At 43.8% G+C, this 24,842-nt stretch overlaps 1 protein-coding gene across 1 annotated transcript in view; it reads left to right on the top strand.

Moving 5' to 3' along the window:
* Positions 1–20,430, top strand: part of UNC93B1 (unc-93 homolog B1 (C. elegans)) — a 28,546-nt gene extending 8,116 nt beyond the window's left edge. Inside the window, exons 3-11 of the mRNA XM_018568973.1 lie at positions 2,244–2,397; positions 5,054–5,215; positions 8,107–8,236; positions 10,177–10,270; positions 11,915–12,045; positions 15,524–15,706; positions 15,798–16,071; positions 18,834–18,952; positions 20,118–20,430. Of these exons, the coding sequence (XP_018424475.1) occupies positions 2,244–2,397; positions 5,054–5,215; positions 8,107–8,236; positions 10,177–10,270; positions 11,915–12,045; positions 15,524–15,706; positions 15,798–16,071; positions 18,834–18,952; positions 20,118–20,390 (1,520 nt within the window). The 3' untranslated portion in view covers positions 20,391–20,430. The remainder of the gene's footprint in view (positions 1–2,243; positions 2,398–5,053; positions 5,216–8,106; positions 8,237–10,176; positions 10,271–11,914; positions 12,046–15,523; positions 15,707–15,797; positions 16,072–18,833; positions 18,953–20,117) is intronic.
* Positions 20,431–24,842: the final 4,412 nt, after the last annotated feature.

Genomic DNA, 24,842 nt, shown 5'->3' with positions numbered 1-24,842 from the left:
GGATCTGTTTCAGCTGCCGCGTCTCAGTATATAGTGAGCTGTAGCTCGCGGTATACTGAGCTTAGGGTGACGGGAGGACACTAGTTTGTGTCCTCCCGTTACCCTTAGGAGAACTATGGGGAAAAGCCCTAACCTCATAGTTCTCCTTTAACTTCGTTTAAATGGATAAAAAAAATTAATACTGTCATTTATTTAAAATAAAATACACAAATGCAGCATTACAGACATAACGTTTACTTCAGAATAAAACTGTACGCACATTTTTTGAAATTGCACTGGAACGCAGGGCATTGCAGTAACATGCGGGTGATCACTGCGGACGGGAGGTGCATTTGGAATCCATTGAAATGAATGGCCCCGCAATGCACCTTCTGCAGCAAAATTTGTCAGGGCGAAACTGAAAATGACTTTTCCTACCTTAATCAATAAAAATAAATATATATATATTGTGTTTTTATTTTTTAAACTTTTTTTAATTTTCTGTATTTTTCAATATAGTTTATTTAACTTTATTTTTTTATAATTCTTCTTGACTTTATTGCTAGGAGCAATAGCCAGTCTGCTATTGGATATTTCAAATTGCAGTAGCCAATAGCAGGCTGGTTATTGCTCCCGCCCACTGCCTGCTGTCAATCAGCCGAGGAGGGACCTGAATAAGAAAGTTCTCCATCAGGTCCTCCTCTGCTGATTGTCAGCAGGCAGTAGGTGGGTGCAGTAGCAAGCCTGCTATTTCATTTTAAAATATCCAATAGCCGGCTGGGTATGGCTGGGTGGAGAGGAGGCACGGGCTGGGGCAGCAGAGCGACGGGCCGGGGCAGAGGAGGCATAGAGCGGCAAAGAAGGACCGGGGCAGCAGCGGAGGTACAGTGGGGCAGCAGCGAATGTGTGTGTGGGGGGGGAGGGGGGTAGTGGTCAGCGGGGGAATGCAGTCCTCCCCGCTGGTCCTGGCTGCAGTGGTCTGTGTCCCCGCTGCCTCTGCCAAAACAGGCGATGAGAGCAGCGGGGATTGAAAGGGATATACTGTAGATTGCTGCAGCCAGCACCAGCAGGGAGGAGAATGGAGGAGCAGAGCAGCGGCTGAGGGTGGGTATCTGAACCAAATTGCTACTGCAGTGGAGGTCCAGGATCTGGTTTTGCTGCATCCAGAGCCAGAGTGAGGGCAGCACACATCTAGATGTCTGATCTCCCCTCCGGTTACTGAACCCAGAAGCAACAAGGATTTTGTCACTTCCGGTCTCAGGCCATTTCTGCATCTGTCGGTGGAGAAGGAGCCGATGAGGCACGCTAACAAGTCCCCTATGTAAAAGTGATAAAGTTATGTGTTAAAAAAAAAGTTTAAAGTGACATATAATATATTTAAAAAAAACCCTCAGTCCCTATGTACACGCACATACAAACATGCACCAGGTATGCCTATATACGGAAACAGCAATTGCAACATACATCTTACAAAAAATAAAATTTTCTAGCCATGTATATAATAACTACTGTCTCAGCTGCCAACCATGGCAGCTTAGATGACGTGGTCTTTGTGCTTTGAGTGAATGCAGAACGTCTATTGTTTTCAGTCAGACAGATGCGGTCTGGTAGAATTACAGTGAGATAAGTGGATCAGCATGGCATATTGTTCAGCATTACTTAGCAGGAAGAGGAGCCTATTAGAAATCATGGAAGTTGGATTCACCCAGCCATTCACTATTGTTTCCTTTGCGACCAGCCAGATACAGGTTGGTTCTGAAGGCAGTGAACCATAACAGATTAAAGATTCCTTCATCCATGCTACAAAAAGAAAAAACACAGCGCTCTCTCAGGGATGCAGGGCGTGCGTGGATGCAAATGGTGTAAATTGCTCCTAAAAAAAAACAGGAGGAGAACCCTGTGAACGATTTGCGCTCTTAGTGCCTCATTACTTCATCCATGCTAAACCACATAGATGGATGATTCTCCTGCCGCAGATATTGTATTGTGACAGCAGCGCCCATCGCTGTCAAAATACATAAACAGATACTATTCAGCTGAAATATTTCAGCCCAGACCGTTTGACCAAAGTCAATTCAGTAACAGTGTATGGTCAACTTTAGCAGTAAGCCCAGCATTAGCAGACTGAAGATGCAGACAGCACTGTCTGGTGAAGGGTGTGTGTCCATCCATTACTTTGATGTCTGATGTTCTCTGAGCTCCTTCAATTTTTTTTTAATAAGGTGTTATTATGGTCTTGTGACTCTTTACTGTCTATGTTACAGGTCTCCTGCAGATGCAGCTAATTTTACATTACGATGAGACCTACAGAGATGTGAAGTATGGTAATATGGGTCTGCAGGACATCGATAACAAGATGCTGATGGGCATCAATGTGACCCCAATTGCCGCTCTGCTATATACTCCTGTCCTCATTAGGTTAGTAGGTAGATGTTGGTCAAGTGAGTCATATTGAGATAGACTTACCCACCATTTAAAAATTGGGTAGGTGGTTTCCGCAGCTCTTCTGAAAGGAACTGTCTGGGAGATAACTGACACTGGGGGGCAGCCACCCAATCTCTCAAGAGATCTTTGAATCCCATGGGACACAATGCACATACTATTCACGAAGCTGCCGAAGGATCTAGCCGTAGCTTCGGCCGATCCTTCGGCTAGCTTCGGCCCCAGGAACCCTTCGGTTCAGTAGAACCGAAGGGGTGCTGTACGGGCTATTCACTATCAGCAGAATAAAGAAAGAAAAAGCAGTGTTTCTCTCGTGGGCTCCCAGAGCGCCCGGCAGATTTTTTTTTTGACGGCAGCAGAGCCGCCGGACAATAGGACACTATTGGGCGGAGCTAGCTGTCACTGCTAGCTCCGCACAATTGTTTTCTATTTACTTTTTTTTAACTATTTTTCTGTTCTGCTCAGCGGCATTCGGCTATTCACTCACTGCTGTTCGGCATCTATAAGAATAGGCCGAACATGCTGAGCATGTTCGGCCGACCTGAAGCCATGCGAAGCAAGCCGTACCAGCCTGAAGTGAATAGCCGAACAGTGTTCAGCTCACTTCACTTCAGGTCGGTCATTCAGTCGGCTGCCTATGGCAGCTTAGTGAATAGACCCCTATGTATTCAGATTGAGAGGGGTGGATATGTCCCAATAATAGAATTGTATTTGCTTACTACGATGCCTATTAGGCTTATGCAGCTGATTGAATTACGAGTCTTAAGCAGTGTACAGATACCTAGACCAAAGTGGCATCCCCTTACCCTGGACCCGTTGTTCCGATGAGGAATGGTTCTTAGGCCAACGTGTAAGCACCATCTGTGGGGATGCGACTCTCCGTCTGGTGCAGCGGGTCCTGGGTGCTGGGAGGTTTTTTAGGTGATAAGATACCCTATTGCTAGGACATGGAATGCTCATGATAGCATACTGTGCTTTTAATGATGTTAGCGCATATTTCGATATAACTCATATGACCCCAAAGTGCTATGATGTTGACACCAAAGAGCTATGTACCAATGTTTACTGTGATTTGCATTAATAAATGAAGTATTTGAAAAAAAATTGGGTAGGTGTATGGGTCACCGACAAGTTTCATAAGGGCGATGGAAAATGGGACTGCACCAGTTTTACTTTAAGATATGCATCCGATCCCTTAAACAGCGGATTCTATTGTACCCTGCATCATACGGCCAGCTAGCATCTACCTAAACCTCTTATATCTGTATGGTTTAGCCATTGCTTTGGATGCTCCAATATGTAAGCAGATTGGACTAAATGCTACACAGAAACAGTTGTCTTAATGGAAGCTGCCCTCAGCAATAATTTTCCATGGTCCCTACATCATCACTATGTTATAATTAAATGTAAAACAAATCCTAAAAGATCGGAGGTGAGAGATGCTGCATGGTAAACTATGTCTACTATGTGATTTTCTACTTGCAGCAGTAACATAGTGATGGCGGAGGGGATGGGCGAAGGCGTGGCTTAGGGCAGCCTGGAAATCAGAGGATCCAACATTTCAAAAAATGTAAATTCTCTGAATGATGAAGATGAGATCTCTGCTCAAGTTAAACTAATTGCATTACAAAAGAGTGCTACTATAAGTTGCTATCTTACTCTTCGGATCTATATATTTACTAGACTTTGCCTATTTGGGTGACAGGGTCTCTTTAACTAAAGTCCTCTAGGACAGCGGTCGCCAACATTTCAGACCTCATGGACCACTAAATTCATCATTTTAAATCCCGCGGACCACTAATATGAATTTGCTATATATACAGTAGGTGCGGTTGTCCCTGCAGGAGTGTTAGTGCTGGTGGAGGAAGGGAGTGGTGCCGCCTCCCCCAGTAATAATATTAATTGTTCCCCCCTCCCCTTCCTATCGAATCTGCCACTGGCCCTGCCGGCAGCGTCATTTCCTTGTGACAGCTGCTGCTTGAGTCAGTGATAGGCAGCCCTGGAGCCTTCGTGCCACTTCAATGACGGCCCAGCCTGCACAGCATCAGAGGGGCCCGGGGACCACCAACATTTTCTCGTGGACCACCAGTTGGCGACCGCTGCTCTAGGATGCATAGGAAATAAGATCCAAAATCAGGGAAACATGCAGATACAAAATCATGCATGACGGAATAAACGTCAGTCAAAGTATCGCAGCGCTGAATACTGAAAAATTGCCTGGCCAGGAAGGGGGTCTAAACACCTGGTCTTGAAGTGGTTAACTAGACACGAACACTTAGGGGATGATTTATAACCCTTCCCCCCCAGTGCAGTGGTGGCGAACCTTGGCATTCCAGCTGTGCCAAAACTACAAATCCCAACATGCATCTGCCTCTGGGAGTCATGTCTGTGGCTGTCAGAGCCTTGCAATGCCTCATGGGACTTGTAGTTCCAAAACAGCTGGAGTGCCAAGGTTCGCCACCACTGCCCCAGTGTATAACTGGGCTGGTGCTGTTCGCATGGCACTGCAACCAAGAGATGGCGCTGAGGAGCATAGGAATTTCCTGTGCTCCTCAACGCTATCTTGCCGCAGTTCTAATTCAACCCCAGAAATATACTTCTTGACTTGATGATATCTATTTCCCTGACTCAGATTTTTTGGCACAAAGTGGATGCTGTTCCTCTCCTCTGGGATCTATGCCTTGTTTGTCTCTACCAATTACTGGGAGAGATACTACACCCTCGTACCATCAGCGACTGTCATCGGAGTTATGATTGTCCCCTTCTGGGCTTCAATAGGCAATTACATTACCAGGTAAGATCTGAAAAATAAAGCATGTGTGTTAAATAAAGTAGATATGTAGAAATGAGAGTTCTGTTGTAAATTAAGATGTCCCATTAAGGCAATTTAAAGAAATATTTTTAAAGTGTAATTCCACTTTTGCAGTCAGATTTGAGAAAACCCCTTCTGTATGTTTGTTGTGTGTTCCCATTCACACAACATAAAAAATAAATATATATAAATAACCTTTTGCAGCATACAATATGGCTGATTCCCTTTTTCTGAGCACAGTGATCTGTCCTTATAGAAAGACTTTGGACTGAAATTTGAGGATTGTGCTTCTCTCAATAACATACAATGCAGAAGCAATGAGAGGGGTTCCTAGTAGGGATGCACCGATACCAACACTGGTATCAGTATAGGGGCCAATACAGGGCATTTTCACGAGTACTTGCACTCGCCGATACTGGCCCTTTAAATCTTTATACAAGTTCGGCTGCCTGAGTTCCCGTTCTTGCTGAGGACCTCTGGCAGCCTTCTGGGGACCTCGCCATAGCTGTCCTTGGCAGTGCCGATCCGGCCGCACATCTCCTCCTCCTTCCCGAGACTGGCACAGCACTGGTCAGCCCCACACCTGCCCGCACAGTCCTGGTAAAACCCAAATGCAGTCCTGGTGAGATCGCACGCAGTCCTGGTAAATGCCCGCAGACACACCGTCGCACTTCTGAGTGACTCTTGCAGCCCTTCTGGAGCCTGCCATACCCTCTTGAGAGCAGGTAAGTAAATGCTTACCTGCTCTCAAGTTTTATACTGCAGTTGCCTATTGTTCTTCTCTTATTGGTTTATGTAATAATGCTAATCAAATGCAATAGAGAATGGCAACCGGCTATAGAGGACTACAAATCTCAGCAATCTAAGATGCTGGTTATCATTCTCCATTGCTGTATAATCATGGATTGATGGAATCCGTGGTTGGCACGTACCTGGGTGGAAACTGAATGTAGGGAGGAGGCTTCCCTTGCACCTCGTGTCCCAAAGACTCTGGAGTTGGGGATAGAGTCTGAGTGGACAGCGAGTGGCACAGGTGCCAGTGGTGATCACACCGTGCAAGCGGAAGTTCCGGCCACGGATCGGGTCAGGCTGAGCTGTAGTCAAACCCAGGCAGGCAGCGGAGTGCCGAGCAGGATCCAAGATCGAGGTCAAGCAAGCCAGTCGGGCAGCGAGGTACAAAGGCAGGAGACAGAGGCAGGTCCAGTGAGAAAGCAGGAGGTCGGGGGCAGTCAGCAATCAACAAGGTCAAGGATAATCCGGGTCAAAGTCAGCAAGGTAATCGGAAGCACAGGGAACACAGGGGAAGCTGAAGACAATCCAGCAACTGGGAGTCAGGCAGGCTGGCTTTAAATAGGCAGATTCATCAGGAAGCAGCATAACTTCCTGTGCGCCGTTTGATGCGTTTTTGCACGGCTGTTCTGTGGCGCACGTATGCACGCAAGTGCCTGTTTATCCGCGGTACGGAAAACTGGGCGCTGCACATGCGCAATAGCAGGTGGTTTCTGACAGTGGTCCCCTATTGCTGGTGGTTGCCATTCTCCATTGCTCAATAATCATGGATTGATGGGATCTGTGGTCCTCTATTGCTGGTGGTTGCCATTCTCCATTGCTGTATAATCATGGATTGATGGGATCTGTGGTCCTCTATTGCTGGTGGTTGCCATTCTCCATTGCTCATTAATCATGGATTGATGGGATCTGTGGTCCTCTATTGCTGGTGGTTGCCATTCTCCATTGCTCAATACTCATGGATTGATGGGTTCAATGGAGAATGGCAACCACCTCTATTGCTGGTGGTGGCCATTCTCCATTGCTCAATAATCATGGATTGATGGGATCTGTGGTCCTCCATTGCTGGTGGTTGCCATTCTCCATTGCTCAATAATCATGGATTGATGGGATATGTGGTCCTCTATTGCTGGTGGTTGCCATTCTCCATTGCTCAATAATCATGGATTGATAGGATCTGTGGTCCTCTATTGCTGGTGGTGGCCATTCTCCATTGCTCAATAATCATGGATTGATGGGATCTGTGGTTCTTTATTGCTGGTGGTTGCCATTCTCCATTGCTCAATAATCATGGATTGATGGGATCTGTGGTTCTTTATTGCTGGTGGTTGCCATTCTCCATTGCTCAATAATCATGGATTGATGGGATCTATGGTCATCTATTGCTGGTGGTGGCCATTCTCCATTGCTCAATAATCATGGATTGATGGGATCTGTGGTCCTCTATTGCTGGTGGTTGCCATTCTCCATTGCTCAATAATCATGGATTGATGGGATCTGTGGTTCTTTATTGCTGGTGGTTGCCATTCTCCATTGCTCAATAATCATGGATTGATGGGATCTATGGTCATCTATTGCTGGTGGTTGCCATTCTCCATTGCTCAATAATCATGGATTGATGGGATCTGTGGTCCTCTATTGCTGGTGGTGGCCATTCTCCATTGCTCAATAATCATGGATTGATGGGATCTGTGGTCCTCTATTGCTGGTGGTTGCTATGCTCCATTGCTCAATAATCATGGATTGATGGGATCTGTGATCCTCTATTGCGTGTTGTCATTCTCCATTGCTCAATAATCATGGTCTGAGTTACAGTTCTTCAAAATTGTAAGGAAACTGCCCTAAAAATCATTAGTCTGTATTGTTTCAGAAAAAATGTCACATGTCCCTTTAAGAAAAAGTATCGGTAATTGGTATCAGCAAATACCAGAGGGAAAGTTCCTGAAAAACTGGTATCGTTGCATCCCTAGTTCCTGGATATAATTTCCTTCTAACTAAGAATATTGAATACCTTCTTTATTTTTCTTTGGTAACATGTTTTTTTTTTTTTAACCTTTTATTGTAATGAATATTATTGACTACAGGATGGCTCAGAAGTATCACGAGTTTGTGGACTTCAGAGAAGAAAATGTCAGGGAGCCGCGGCGTGTACGTCGAGGAGCCAGCCATAAATACATCATCATTTTTCAGAGTATCTTCTATTCCATCTTCCATGTGAGTTCACACTATAGGCCGTTCCTTCTTGTAGCGTCTTTATAAAGGGCCCCCGTCCACACATTTGTTCTTGATTAGTTTACGTTTAGATTCGTTTTAGATTTTAGATTTAGTTTTCCGATTCGTTTTTTGTTCAGTTTAGTTTCAGGAAAATGTTCACGTATATATTTCAGACTTGTAACTTCTCTCAATCCGATCTCTACCATGATACCACAGTCGGCTCTGCCCTTGGTCAAACCCCACCACTGAAGATGTCAGAAATATAATTTACAATTAAGCCACACCTCATGTCAATACAGGATTATCAGAGCCTATATTGACTATAATTTTGAATTCCCCTTTGCTTTCCTTCACAATTGTCACCAGCACAAGCAGTGGAAACCTCCCCAGCTGGGACAGAGATGGCAATATAAACATGGCTGAGGTTCTTGCCCATTTTTAGTTCTTTTTAAAACTAGAAACTGCTTTCTTTGTAGAAAATCCTTAGTGCTCTGGGAATCCTGCTTTGTGTATTAAAACGTATTACTAAAATACATATGGTGTATGAAAAAAATAAATAAATATGGTAGTGGTAAACCATACATGAGACAAGGCCCTGAGAACCAGTTAGCTCATAAATATATAAAGGACTGTGGACATCAGAGACTAATAATGAGGTCTGGATACCAGATAACATGTGGACCTAGGAATGGAGGTTTTACTACACCCAAACCCTTTGGGCTCCAGGACTCAGAACAGAACGTTTTAAAATTGTAAGAAAATAAAAAGTTGGGGGTTTTTTTGTTTTGTTTTTCTTCATATCAGCCATAAACCCTGGAGCCCCTCATCATGTGTATGAAACCTAGGTGACACATGCACACAGTCTAAAATCCTGCCTTCCAGTTCCTCATACACTATATATCCTTTCAATATATAGTTCGTCAGGTAGAAAAAAAGACATCCATTGCGTTCAACCTATAAAAATGTCCTATTTTACATTTTTCACCGCCCATCGTGCCTTTAGCCAATCTTCTCGCAGCACTCAATGTGCCTGCACCCCACCTTCTCCTAGAACTCACGTGCCTGCACTCCACCTTTTCTCACCGCCCACCAATCCTCCTTCCATCATTGCATATGTACTCTGCCTCTCTCCACTTCACCTGTGCATAATTTCCCCTAATGTCTTACCTACACATCTGCACTACACTCCTCTCACACCAATGTACCTGTACATAACCCCTCCCCAGCACCCAACAGTGCACCATAACAGCCGCCCAACTCACACCCAATGTATGCCATCCCCCCTCCCATCCTCCTTTGCTTCCACCATTGTGCCTGCACACTGTCCCCCTGCTTTAGCCTCTAATTTTGAACCCCCAACATCAATGCGCCTGCAGGCCCTTCTCTCCCCAACTGATGCTGATTCCTGATCTTCCACTACATCCTTGCTTTCTCAAAACCCCCACCTGTACACCCTTCCCATCAGAACTGTATTTTCTCTCTGCTCTCACTCCACGGCAACCACAAAGATTGGGCCCTTTAACTCACCCTTTTAACTCGCCAACATGCCTGCACCACCAGTACCACCACCTGACTCGCAGACTTATCTCTTACCTCACATTTGCACAAAGAACCACCCTGTAACACTGCATGGCCTTTCAACCCCATCTCAGTTCCATGGTTGTGCCCCTTCCCCTTTCACCACCATGCCCGTACCCTCTTTATTACAAAGCCTGTGCATCCTTCTCCCCACTCTTACTTCATGACTCGTTAATAATGTGTTGCTTATGAGCTCCATCCAGCTCAAGTCCAGGAACTGCCATGTTCCACCTAAACTATTGGTGGTACACCTCATGCACATTGAGAACACTTGAGTAAAATAGATGCTATATTAGAAAACACACTGTCTTATGTACAAGTATAGGTTTATGTCACTCCTATATGCTGTTTCCTTCCTACAGTTGAGCTTCGTCCTGTCCCAGTTTCCTGTGTACTTCTTCCTCAACAAGTTCCTGTGTGACTATAACCACACACTTTTCGATGTGAAGGAATGTGGTAGGTGTGCAAGCTCGCTGTAATGTCATAGATAGAGTTTGTGTAAAAGCTGGAAGTACTATCCACGTCAACCAATCATATTTGATCCTTTTAATTTTCTTTAGAAAGCATCAGCTGAAATCTGATTGGTTGCAAGGTGTAAACCCCTCATTTTCCCTTTGTGCGGGATCTAAATTTGTTTTGGTCAATATCATTTGTACCTGTACACAAACTGCAGTCTTTTTAAGTTTATTTGTATCCCTGCCAACTGTTGATCTGCTGTAGTAAAAGGATGTAAAGGAGAGAAGAATTGCGTAGGTTAAAATGCAACTGAAGACATTTTTTTTAAGTTTTGGATGGAGTGGGGAGGGATTAAAACACCTGTCAGCTTTGTATCGCTGTCTATGTCACTGTTTGGGAGGTTCACATTCTTTACTTGTCCTGGTGATCATTGTCACTAAAAGTCAAAGTGAAAGAAAATCCCACATTTTAAGTTGTCACCTGAACAGCAGTAAATGGGAAATCTTCCAATGGGGACATTAGTTCTGGTGAACCTGCTGACCACAAGGCATTTCCCCAATTTTAGAGCGATTTCCTCTCTCTTCTTGTTGTGGCAGACAGGAAGTAAAGGGAAATCTTTCCAATGGGACACAGATGGCAAAAAAAAAAAAGCTGATAGGGGTTATAGGCCTCAGGTATATGTTTTTTTGTTCAGTTCTAGTTTAAATGATCCCTCCACTTAACATTAAGCTTGTGATTTGTCATCAGCTGCAACTTAAGGTGGCCATACACTGTCCCGCAGGCTGAATGAGAAAAAATGCTTGATCATGCTAAACAGATATAGTTCAGATGTATTATACTTAAAGAAAAAGTGCAATTTGTCTTTTTGCTCCTCCTCCCATAACCTAACCAAGCCCACCTTTCCCCTCCACAGATGTTAGTTACCTTACTCCAATGCCCATAGCCTCCAGGGATTGTTTGCCGCAAGTCCTCTGTTTCTGTAGACTTCTATAGGGCCCTACTGGTCAGGCAGGAGAGGGGACTTTGGCATGGGATGTAAACTAACATGGAAGGCCCCATCTTGGTAAGTATGCCATTGGGATCTGTTAAGTCAGGGGAGAGCACAAAAAGAATAAGTGCACTTTGTCTTTAGGTAATTGTTTACATATTAGAGAGAGACTGCAGCCGGTGCACAAAGCCCATTAGACCTTTGCTTCCTGCAATGGGGATGTGGCTCAGGCCCTGGTGCACCGGCTGCACCAGTGGTAGGTCCAACCCTGATATTAACAAAATTCAAGAAAATGTTGGATAAGTCCATCTTGTTTGGTTGGGTGCTAACGGGTTCAGCTACTGGCTTCTACCATATCCACATCCTCTACCATAGCTAGAAGTTATGTCGGATACAACACAGGCTGGCACAAAGCCAAGTGAGTCTTAGGTGGGTCTTAGATACAGTAGGAGTTGGAAGTGGGGTCTCCCATGTGAATTATAACAAATGACAGATGATTAAAAGCACCAGTGTCCTTACTTTCCTGCACCCAGTTTTGGGTCGATGTGCTGAACAAAATAAAAAATCTGTAGAACACTCTTCAAGTTGCAATAGGTTGTTGTGAACATCTTATCCTAGTGCTTGCTGGATCTGTGTAATCCTTTTTATCCATGTAGGTGCTTCAATGCAACGTGGAGTCCTTCCAAAGGGGTTCAACCTTACTGTCCTTCAGTCTCTACCCCCTAGTATCAGTCTCATCTACGTAGAAAGTGTCCTCATGGGGGCAGCACTTGTGGCTATGCTGCTGGTGAGCTCATGTTTTATTTCGGCTTTTAAAATTTGCCACTGTGTTTTTTTTATTTTTATTTATTATGGGGTTTTTTTCTTTGTGTTGGGGCATTAGCACACAGGTTTTTGGCAGCAATACACTGTTTACCAGCTAATTTCCACCTAAACCTCATTGTTATTCCTAACCCAAACCCCATCATGAGGCTGGACCAGGGCACCACGAGGACTAAAGAATGTCCCTACCTACTTTAGGCATGACTTTGCCTTGGCATTGAGTCCTAGGTCCTTAAAGGCTAAGGCCCCTTTCCATTTAGACCCGGCTGCCCATAGACTTACCGTATTTTTTGCTCCATAAGACGCTCTTTTCCCCCCCCCAAAAGGCGGGCAAAAATGTCTGTGCGTCTTATGGAGTGAATGTGTGAGAGCTGAGGGAATCCCTATCGCCTGACGCCCGGGACGTGCAGTTTCAGGCACCGGGCGAGTCGTTTTTTTCTACATTTAGCCCTGCTCCTGACAAGCAGAGCTAAATGTATAGTGTGGAGCCGCCGCTCTTTTTCATACAAGTGATCTGATTATGAAAGGAGCAACGGCGATCCTGTCCGCCCCACCCCCCCCACGGTTTTTGGGGTCCCCCGCTCCTTTCGAAGACCCGTGACCAGGGCATAGGAGCTCACCATAGAGCCCGTAGAGCAGACGAAGAACGTCCATTCTTCGTCTGCTCTGTGTGATCACTGAGACCGTGGCGCTGTAATCACAGTGCCACTTGTCTCAGCTGTCAGGAACTACACAGAACCCTACCCCACGTCCTATGGTCAGGTGCGTCTTATGGAGCGCAAAATACGGTGCATTGGGTATCTGATCGGATCTTTTTTTCGATTATGCAGCGCCAACACAACAATAAATAAGTGATAAATTAAACCATATAATGTGAACAAACACCATTAATTATATAATGTGAATATGTGTTATTCAGTGAAACAAAACCAATAAATGTGAAACTGTGTCCACTTTTGAAAAAATTGAAGAAATTAAATAAAATAAAATAGAGTGAAAATTTTATTTGTTATGGTTTCATGTCTGTTAAAATTTCATAATTATATTTGTAACTTTTAATATTAATAGATCCACCACTTAGGAATTTTATGTAACATTATTTAGTATGTTCCGATCGTAAGATACAAAGTTTTGAAGATCGGTTTACACTACACACTTTATCCTAATTAAATTAAACAATAGTGTAATACTGGTAGTCAATTCACTGCCAATCAGCGAATTGACCACACTATATAGGGAAGGATCTGGTATAGCAAGTTAGACCTGCTAAACCCCTGAGGACGTCGATGAGACGAAACGCGTAGGGGCGGGTCTAACCTCACGCTACACCAGATACAGGATTTTGTAGTTTTGCCGATCGGAACATCTTACTTTGGAATTTTTTTCGGGTTTTTTTTGCCTGTGGATTTCGTTGTTTTAGTCCTATTTTGATTAAAATAAAATCCTTTTGAAACTTCTACACTATGAGAGGTCTTTTTCTTGTATGATCCCGAAGACAAACCATTCACCGGTCACAGACCGTCAAGAGTTGCAGCGGAGACGCCACAACTTCAGGAGAATTAATTTCTCTAAAAGCTCTACAGGCTGCTTACCACAGCCACTACATTGTGGTGAGTATATACCCTGAGGGGATTCACACGGCATTTGCCGGCATCCCCAAACAAACATCACGGAACTGTTTCCTGAATTTACAACCTGCTCTTGCTTGGAACACCTTATTACCATTCACGGTGTTTGAAAAAAAAGACATACACAACACACGTTGGACTTTTTCACTCTGTATTTTATTTTATTTAATTTCTTCAATTTTTTCAAAAGTGGACACAGTTTCACATTTATTGGTTTTGTTTCACTGAATAACACATATTCACATTATATAATTAATGGTGTTTGTTCACATTATATGGTTTAATTTATCACTTATGTATTATTGTGTTGGCGCTGCATAATCGAAAAAAATATGTATGCTTTGACCCTGTGTGGTCCTTTTTTTTGCTGCAGCCTTCATATTCAATTATATATCACGATACACATTATTTTGTACAGTCACTGATATTTGTTCACATCATTTTTCTGTGTTGGCGCTGCATAATCGTAAATCTGATCGGATCTACCTGAAAAACTGATCAGACGCCAGTGGAAGTGGAAGGGACTTACTGGAAGTTCACATTTCTGACCATGTTTCATGTTACACCCATATTGAAGTGGTAAGTGGAAGGGGTCTTCCACTATGCTTTTGTGTCATATGACTTATGGGCAACAACGCACAGAGAGATCAAGTACCGTTTCCCTCCAGTGCATAATGGTTATTTCTATATGAAAAATAGTTCTGCAAGAGGGGCTTATTATATAATACATCAACAATGCTTACTAAAGTGATTGATTATAGCTGTGGGGTGGGTGGGAAAGAAGAGACTTGTACATATGTTTTCTTTTGGGGGAAAGTGGGGGGTTTCTGGTGCGTTCAGTAAATCATTAGTGGTCTGTATTAACCTACAGACTTACATTAAAATATAAAAAGTAGTATATCAATAAGCAGAAAACAGATATTACAGCAAATAAGGCTGACCTCTTGCACATGCTGTATGCAATTGTAAACCCCTGCCTCTACTCATGGAAGTAATTGGACAAGGGCATTGTTAGTGAGTGTCAGGGATACCGTGCACGGGTGTCCCCACACCGCGTACAGGTATCTCTACGGGAAGACCAAATGTGTGGCCACACTAGACAAGGTTTATGAGCACACGGTTTATTAACACACCAAAATCATAAAAACACAAACACCCCCACCAACACCCACAAGTATCAAACAATAACCCACTTAACGCAAAAACAATGAAACTACATACAAGTGAAACCTGGGGAGCATGGCAACACAAGGGGAGCCACAGGGCAAAGGTCAGGGTCTTGGGGGGCACCAGGACTCAGGATACAGGACTCAGGATACAGGACTCAGGACATGGCAACAATACTGAGCCAAAGTCCAGACTGCAGGGAGGGATTAAATACCCTCCCAGGTAGCACCAGGTGGTGAATAATCGCCGACAGCTGGGAGCACTGGACTTGCAGGTTCCAGCACCTGTCTGCCTGGAAACACCTGCAGGTGAGCGCAGGAACTGCAGGACCAGGTTCCAGCGCCACCTGGAGGTGCTATGGTCCCTGACAGTGAGTGGGTGATGCTTAGTTTTAAGGGGAATCTGATCGTCGGAGATGTAACAAAATAAAGCGAGGATGAGAGGGGCATAAAGATGGACTCTTCCTGGCTAAGGTAATGGCTCTCACCTTGTGGTGTCTGCTCTTGGAAGACGAAGGAGGTTCAGGAAGGGATATCATTGGACATATTAGAGGGCAGATGATTGGTACACGATTATGGAGGTCATCATAGGTGAAAAGATGCTGTTTTGGAATTTTCCATTCCCTCACATATATTTCTCTCTACCCAGTTCTTGGTCCTCTGTGGCTCTGCATATCGCCCAACTGAAGAGATCGACCTTCGCAGCATAGGCTGGGGGAACATCTTTCAATTACCCTTCAAGCACTTTAGAGATTATCGCCTTCGCTGCCTAACTCCATACTTCCTGTACAGCGGGTTTGAAGTCTTGTTTGCCTGCACAGGCTTTGTTTTGGTGAGTGCTGTCAGCCTACGCAAATGCTACCAACACATGTCCTCTTATTCATGTTTATTTCTCAATAATCTTTTGTTTCTTATCTCTGCAGTGCTATGGAGTGTGCTCCCTCGGCTTAGAGAAACTTCCATATTTAATCACAGCGTATGGGTTATCAGCCTCTGTCTTCTCCACCCTGGGCCTGTGCTTCCTTCGCCTGCCACGCCAAATACCCCTGGCTGGGGGTGCCATAGTGCACATCTGCATCCTGATTGCCTTGTTTTTCTGGAGTCCGGCTCCCAGGGAGCAATCGCAGGGTCCCATGCTTTATGTGGTGGCTGTGCTGTGGGGTTTGGGCACAGCCCTGAATAAGACCGGCCTCAGCAGTGAGTGATGTGTTGGGGTAATAGTATTAAGATGGGGGGGGCAAATGTGGCAATATGCCATAAGCAACCCGATTTCACTGAAAGATTATTTCTGATTGGTTACTATGTCTTATTATACCGCCTGACTGAATAAGGTTAAAGGTGAAGTATGGGGTAAGTGTTTTTCCCCATAGTTCTCCTCAGGGTCACGGGAGGACATAAACTAGCGTCCTCCCGTGACCCATAGCTCAGTATATCGCCAGCTACAGCTCGCGGTATACTGAGACCGCAGCAGCCAGGACGGATCCCGACATTACTGTCTAGATCCACCCAGCTGCGTGATTGACAGTTGGCTCTGCCTATCTAGAAACAGAGTCAGCTGTACCCACCCCCTCCCCTGTCCGTTCCACCAGTCAGCGCTGGAGGATCAGAGCAGGGAGGGAGGGAATTCCTGCAGGGGAGTGAGTGACATTCACGGCTCTCTGCAGGGACAGGATCGAGAAGTAAGCGAGCGACGGTATCTGTTCCCTCACTTCCCGATCTATTGAGCTGACCTGTGACCGTTTCATTGTCACATGTCGGCTCGAACTATGAGGGTGAGTGGAAATCACTCACCTCATAGTTCTCCTTCAACATATCATGTGGTTACCTGAAAAAATATGCTTTATGTTGCATGGATGAAATCACCTTAGATCTTCACTACTAGTAACTGCCAACTGTCAGTGATCATGTTGCTGCATGATAGCCAGACATTGTTCGGACAGAATAGGAGATTGTTTGAGGGCTTTAAAATGAACAAGTGACTTTACTAGTGTGCATTGTGTCAATAGGTAGACGATGCATGTAAAGGAGAGAAGGCACTATTTGATATAGTGAAGTCACTCCCATATTGCATACATAGATACTGTATATAGTCAGGTTGTAAAAGGCACCTGTCCAACAAAAACAATTCATACATAAAACCAACTTCTATTTTTAGAACCCTAAACACACAGCTGAGCCAGAGAAAGGAAAAAAAAAAAGTTGTGTTTCAACTTGCTTCAACATGGAAACAAAAATCCTTCCAATCCCCAAACAATATGGAATACTCCCTTGATCAATGGCATTTTTCATAAATATCAGTACCCATCAATATTTTGTGTCTGTAGAAAGATATACAGCCCATTAAATGTAATATACAATGCTGGCTAGAACTAGCTCCTGTGGAAGACCATTCCCCCATTTTCACAGCTCTTATTGTAGAATCCTTTCCTTATGTGGATGTTAAACCTCGTTTCCTGCACTCATGAAGGGTACTCCTTTTCTTTTCCAGTGACCTTAAAGTGAACGACATTCCACCAAATTTACTATATGGACCATTTATATTACCAATATGCTTAGTAACACTAAACTCAGGAGTTAAATCTTAAAAATCCATTCAAGTGCATCAACTATTACCAAAAATGTATCTTATTTGTGTATCACTCGGCTGTAGATCCTCCAATCATCTCTGAATTCATGCTGACGCTGTCCTTCCTTCTGGAGGGGGGTTACATTTGTTCCCCATGGACTCTGTGTGTGTTGGAAAGTAGTCACTGCTCCAAGCTTGCTCCTGTGATGGACTACAATCTCAGGTTTAGTTTACCAATATGTATTGGGATTGTTGTCCATCACGGGAGTGAGCTTGGAGAGGTGGCTACTTTACAACACACACAGGGACCATGGGGAACAAAAGTAGCCACCCTCCAGAAGGAAGGACAGTGCCAGCACCAATTCAGAGATGATTGGAGGATCTACAGCCGAGTGATAGACAAAATAAGGTCCAGCATTGTTAATAGTTAAGTTACTTGAACCCATTTTAATGATTGAACAACTCCTGAGTTTAGTTTCTCTTTAAACATATTTGTATATTGAACAACTCCTGAGTTTAGTTTCTCTTTAAACATATTTGTATATTGGCAATGTAAATTGTCCATATAGTAGATTTGGTGGAATGTTGTTCACTTTAAGGTGATTGGTACAGGAAAAGAGGTTTCAGAAGAAACACCCACCTGATTGTCGGTCCTGCAGTAGTGACTGCTTACCTCTCTCCCCTTTGCTCCGGCTGCGTCCTCACATCTAGTGCAAGTGAATGGACTGTATTAGATGTGATGCCATCAGCAGGGCTCAGACTGCTGGAGCCTGGGGGAGGGGGGAGAAGAGACTGTGGGGATAGGTTTAGCAGCCAAACTGGATTGAGGATATTTCTTTCATTTGAGCCCCTATAGAAAAGAGACGTTAACCCTTGCAGAGGTCACTGCAAGGGTTAACTTTTTTACATTCCTGTAGTCCCTCTTTAAACCACTTACTGTAAAAGACATATCAAGCTCACTTCTCGAACATGTCCCTGCAGAGAGTTGTGACTGTCACTCACGGCTCCCTGCAGGGATTCCCCCCCTTCCCGCTCCGATCCTCCAGCGCTGACTGGCGGAACAGACGGGTGAGGGGGCGGGTACAGCTGGCTCTGCCTCTAGATAGGCAGAGCCATCTGTCAATCACGCAGCTGGGTGGATCTCGACAGTAATGTCGAGATCCGTCCTGGCTGCGGCGGTCTTGGTATATAGTGAGCTGTAGCTCGCAATAAACTGAGCTTTGGGTGACGGGAGGACGCTAGTTTATGTCCTCCCGTGATCATGAGGAGAACTATGGGGAAAAACACTGACCCCATAGTTCTCCTTTAAGCTACTTTGCATATGTATACACAAGCATGACTGTCGTCATCATCCTTCATTCTTCTATTGATCAGCCTCCTGTCTTGTCTCTAGTTATAATAGGAATGTTTTACGAAGACAAAGAACGTCAGGACTTTGTGTTTACCATTTACCACTGGCTCCAAGCGCTCGCCATATTTATCGTCTACTTGTGGGCAGAGCTGCCAATGATGGTAAGAACATCTTATTTACATTTTATATACTAAATTCCATTCAGATATATTAAGGTGGGACTATTATTACCTATCTACATAACATAAGTTCACATAATATATTAGGGATGCACTGATACCAAGTATTTGGGCGAGTACTCGTACTGGCCCAAATGCTCTCCACGCCTATCCCTATACTGGAACTTCCAGTATCAGGAAGCCGGACAGCGAGTGATTACACGCTGCCCAGCTTCCTGATTGGCCTATCAGGAAGCCGGCTCCATGCTCTTTCGTCACCAGGGAGCATGGAGCCGGCCAATCAGGAAGCCGTGCGCTGTGTAAGGACTTACTGCTCAGCTTCCTGATTGGTCATTACCCGCCCCCTGGCTTCCTGATTGACCAGAAAGCTGGCTCCATGCTTCCTCGTCACCTGGTGATGAAGGAACATGGAGACGGCTTCCCTGCTAATCGGGAAGCTGGGTGGTGAATTATTACACACTTCCCGGCTTCCTTAATGGGACTTCCGGTATTCGGTATCGGCGGATAAAAATATCAGTACTCGAAACCGGTATCGGATCATCCCATCAAATTATGAAGATGCCTATATATATGGGGAGGACTTGGGTGGGCATTTCTAATATGATATGCTGAGCTGGAGTCCCTGAGTGGAAATATTTCACTATACAGGTATTGATCAGAGCAGGACCCATGTTATAAAGCTACCTGCTTCCTGTTCAGACCTGCAATCACAGCGCCTGGCAGAGGGAAGTCTTCCAACATCAACATCAAATTGCTTTGTGTCTCTGGGATGTCATATGCATCAAATGCCAAGGAAGGTGATGTTGGAAGATGTGAAAAGGTGTGTCCCAATAAACCATGTCTTTTAGGAACATCCACCTCTCAGCATGCCCACCAATCACTGTGGCACCATGGCACACATCGCATGGTACCCTTTCTATAGCCCTCAGAAATCTGTCCCTAGCATGAAAGGGCCAGTTTGTTCTCTTGGCCCCTTGCTAAGGTTTTAAGCCCCCTTTCCCCCAAGTTTACATGTTTGGGCAATGCAAGGGTTTGCATTAAGAAATGACAAGGGTGGTGTTGACCTACAGGATAGTGTTGTCTCTAAAAATGCAGATGCACTTTACAAAACGATATCCTCTTCCAATCCCTGTTTCTTTCATCATAGGCCAAACTTGGGATTATGCTGGCCTCAGCTCTAATTTCTGTACTGTCCTATCTCTGGATGGAACGTAAAATTGGCTCCAATGTGCTGCCACGCATCCCCAAGATCCCTGCCCCACGCCACAAGGTGAAGGGTTACCGCTACTTGGAAGAAGAGAACTCTGACGAGTCAGAGACAGAGGAGATGAGCGAAGATGGAGAACGTGAGCAATCTGGAAGTGAAGTAGAAAATGATGAAGGGGAGCAACCAGTTCGGCCCCTAGAGGAAGCACAATAAGCAAGAACAATGCTATGAGCAGGGAGTGGAGGAGGAGTGATGCGGTTCGGCCTCGTAAAGCTAGGCCTCACTTCTTTCATGCTTTTCTTTGCTGTCTGTTTTATTGGAAGGATTTCCCTTCTTTTCCTGTGTCAGAGATTCTACAGGAAGTGAGAGGAAAATTGTCACTGGAACGGGTGTTCCCACATAAAGATGTCCTGTTCTGGTTACAGTTATAACATTTTACATTTGCCATCATTTTCTCTCCTGCTATCAATGGTCACCAGAACAAACAGGTTCTGACTACTCTACTTTGTCCCCAATTAAAAAGTTTTGACCTTTAATATACTCTAACCTTGCAAAGTGGCACCATCTCGGAGTCAAAACATTTGGGTTTGAAACTCTAGTGCTAATTCCTTGGTGAGTTGTATTTCTGCACAGACCATTTTAAGGGTAATGTTGGCACTGGTACTGGAGTGATAGCTCAGTTGATGAAGGTACGGTTGAGGTTTAGGGTTGGTGTTTAGTTTAGGTATATTTAAGATTAGTGTAAAATTCCTACCAGTTTTTGGTTTTTTTAAATTCTTCTCTGTCTTTATTGGAGGGATTTTGCCTAACTTTACGGTACAGTCTTGTTTTCCTATTGACAAATATATCTAAACACAAGTCCAATAAGTGCTAATTAGTAAGTGACTCATTATCCTCCTCTGTGGCTGGAACATAATATTAGAACCTGGACCCATAGGACCTTTTGTTTACCTCAGGTGGGTTTTGCACCCCTATACAGGTCTATGAGAATGCAAAACCCGCTAACAGCAGGTCAAATATAGGCTAAAAGGAAGTAAAATGCACCCATTGGTTATTCTGAATGATCTCAGAAGCATCTCAAACTGCAGTCATTGACACAGGCCCTAAGGGTTATCGCTAGATGAGTGAGGTAATCACTTTTTGACTGACAGCTGACCACTTCCTATCAGAGAAGATTTTACCACTCAAGCACCACTTCCATCCAACAGCTGAACCATATACAAGTTTGAAGCAGATCCCGCGTCATGTAAACCATTCTAGAATAGGCAGGTGACTTACCATCTATTACCCTTGATAAGACATACTGTATGTCTAACTTTGGCCACTATTACTCCATGAAATGAGGATTACCATTATATGGTATGAACATTTTTTTGGAAGAGATTTTTTTTAGCGTTGTATTTTTGCACAATTGTACATGTGACATTGGCCCTAGGATCAATGCAATACCTTAGTGAAAAGCATTTGATTTCAGTTCTGGGGGTTATTCGGTTTCAGGGTTTAGGGGAATGTCCAAGTTTAAGCCCAACTCAAGTGTGTATATATATATATAGATATAGATGTACATTTTCTGTATATCTATATATATAGATATATATCTATATCTATATATATTATTTTTATTTTTTTAAGAGTTGGGAAGGGTTAGATACTCTGTTATTGCTGTTCATGTCCCTGTTGGGGAGATGTTCCTTAATTTCTTGTCAGGACAGGAAGTAAGGGGAGATTATTTATTGATGATAGAAATGTTAAAGGAGAACTATGGGGTTAAGGCTTTTCCCCATAGTTCTCCTTAGGGTAACAGGAGGACACAAAGTAGTGTCCTCCCGTCACCCTAGGCTCAGTATGTAGCTGTAGCTCGCGGTATACTGAGACGCCGCAGTATACCACGAGCTGCTGCTAGCGGTATACTGAGACGCCGCAGCTGAAGCGGATCCCGACAATTATGCCGGGATCCGCCCAGGTGTGTGACTGACAACTGGCTCTGCCTATCTAGAGGCAGAGCCAGCTGTAACCGCCCCCTCCCTCGTCCGTTCCGCCAGTTAGCGCTGGCGGATCGGAGCAGGGAGGGGGGAATTTAGCCCCTCCCCTGTCACGGCAGAGAGCCGTGACAGGATCGAGAGGTGAGCGAATGATGGTATGTGTTCGCTCACCTCCCGATCTACTGAGCCGACCTGTGACAGTCTCATTGTCACAGGTCGGCTAGAACTATGAGGTGAGTGAAAAGCACTCACCTCATAGTTCTCTTTTAAGTCTTTCCCACTCTATCCATATGTTAAAAACAGAATGGCGGGAGTTCGGCTTTTATATAGGTATTATATATAATGTCAGCGCTGGCGGATCGGAGCGGGGAGGGGGGAATTCAGCCCCTCCCCTGTCACAGCAGAGAGCCGTGACAGGATCGAGAGGTGAGCAAATGCCGGTATGTGTTCGCTCACCTCCCGATCTTCTGAGCCGACCTGTGACAGTCTCATTGTCACAGGTCGGCTAGAACTATGAGGTGAGTGAAAAGCACTCACCTCATAGTTCTCCTATTAAGTCTTTCACACTCTATCCATAGGTTAAAAACAAAATGGCGGGAGTTCGGCTTTTATATAGGTAGTATATATAATGCTTTACTTCTAGACCACGTGTCAAACTCAAGGCCCAGGGGCCATTTCCTAGACTTCTACTTTCAGATCTAGGTATTAAGTTATTACTAAAACCAGTGATAATCCAATGCAGAGACAATTATGATAAAGATTAGATACATTGAAATAGTCTTACAGATACCTTTGAGGGCAACCATAACGTTGATGCGGCCCACAATTGAATTGAGTTTGACACCCCTGTAATCTAGACATTAAGAAGGTGAGAATAATGTGCTGGTTGACCAAAGGTGCATGCTAGCTAATCCTAGTGTCACTTGCGTGCTTAAAGTGAACCTTTACCCACTTTTACTACATCAGCATTCAGCTCTGCATACTGATATGAAATCATCGTACATTTATTAGTTAAAATGACATTAAAGTAAAAAAAAAATGTTTCCCTCCCCCCAATGTTAATGTCAGCACTTACCTTAAATGATGTCTCTTAATCCGATCTTCTTCTTTCCTGATGTTTTCATCTGTCCCTCCAGCGTTGCTGTGGGTCTCCGATCCAGCGCTGACTCCTCTGTCCTTGCTGGCACTACCTGTCCCACAGTGTCTGCATGCGGCTGCACTTACCATATACTTACCTTGTGTCTCTGCTCGTCTCCCGGCCAAAAATCCGAACTACACATGCGCCCGCCCCAAGAAGCTATGCGGCTGCCCGAGAATTTTCAGATTTTCGGACGGGAGCGCGCGGGGAAGACAGCGGTAAGTTTAAACCGCTTTTCAAGCTTTTTTTTTGCATATATCTACTGCTTGCTAGCCTCATATATGCAAAAACACCGGAGGGTTTAATAACCCTTTAAACATATTTCTCTTTTACTTACAATTACTATTTTTCCACTTCCCGGTCCTCTTAGGCACTATTGATGCAGCCCATGCCTAAGAGATGCATCATGGGAGGGTTGTGTAAACTGCACAATCTTGGGAAAGGCCTGAAGTTTGGTTTTTAACATAATTACATTCTTGCAAAAGAAAGTTGTTATTTTTTCCTCTTCAGATCTATAACATACCAGATAAATTTTAGTGTGAGCTGTACCTATCCTACCTCAATACAATGTAGCACAATTATAAGCAGAATATATGGTCGTTATATGTACCGGTAGTTGGGGATTATCCATTCAAGTTAAGATAGGTTCCTGTATATCGGCTTTGGCCATATACATTTCCAATCAAATTTAAGAGTCAGACATAATTGATCCACATGTTTCAGTCATGCAGAGAAGAACAGGAGTAGTCACATCATAACTGTGTACACTTATCTGTTCTTACGAAGTTCGCAGGACAGTTGGTGACCATTTTGTTCAGTCTAAGCAATCACAATTTTCCACAGCGATTGGTCGTGTATGGGCACATTAAAGGGGATGCACACCTCAAGGCTGGAAGTCTTCGAAGTGTATTTTCCTTAAAGGAGTTTTCAGTTTTTGGGTGGATCTCCTTTTTTTTGTATAACGACCCGAAGAATGTTAAATGTTTTTGCTATCTGTATAGTCTAGAAATATATATAAAGTAGGTTTCTGCTTACGATATTTTTCATTGTGTATTTTTTTTAAATCAGATTTAATATAAACGTTTAAATCATGTTTGTTTTATATATTGTAAGATGGACTTATTAATAAAACCGACATAAATAAAAGTTGAATATCACTTCATTTCTTGCGTATAATAAGATGCATCTGAATGTTCAACGGCACCAGAGAGTGAAAGGAAAATACCACTTTTATTAAAAAACTAATATACATACACTCTCTGCTTTTTATATCTATGTTCATATATTTTTGTATATTGTTATCTCCCTTCTAATAATAAAAATGTCTATTACTAAAAAAAAAAATTAATATAGTATATAAAATCACTACTCAAACCATTATGTCATTTAATGTTATTAAAAATTACCTTTTCATTTCCCACTGGGTAGAATAATTCTCTCTAATTGTGCCGTGATCATTATCATTTAGAATTATCACCAGAACAAGCGGTGACGGGTGGCAACTGACCAAAAGAGAAATTCCCCTCACTTTTATAGATGGTTCTC

Source organism: Nanorana parkeri, unplaced genomic scaffold (genome assembly GCF_000935625.1).
Source record: "Nanorana parkeri isolate BGI_ZX_2015 unplaced genomic scaffold, ASM93562v1 scaffold1269, whole genome shotgun sequence".
NCBI classification, from domain to species: Eukaryota; Metazoa; Chordata; class Amphibia; order Anura; family Dicroglossidae; genus Nanorana; species Nanorana parkeri.
The sequence above is the reverse complement of the archived record's forward strand: the minus strand, read 5'-3'. Positions and strand labels throughout refer to the sequence as shown.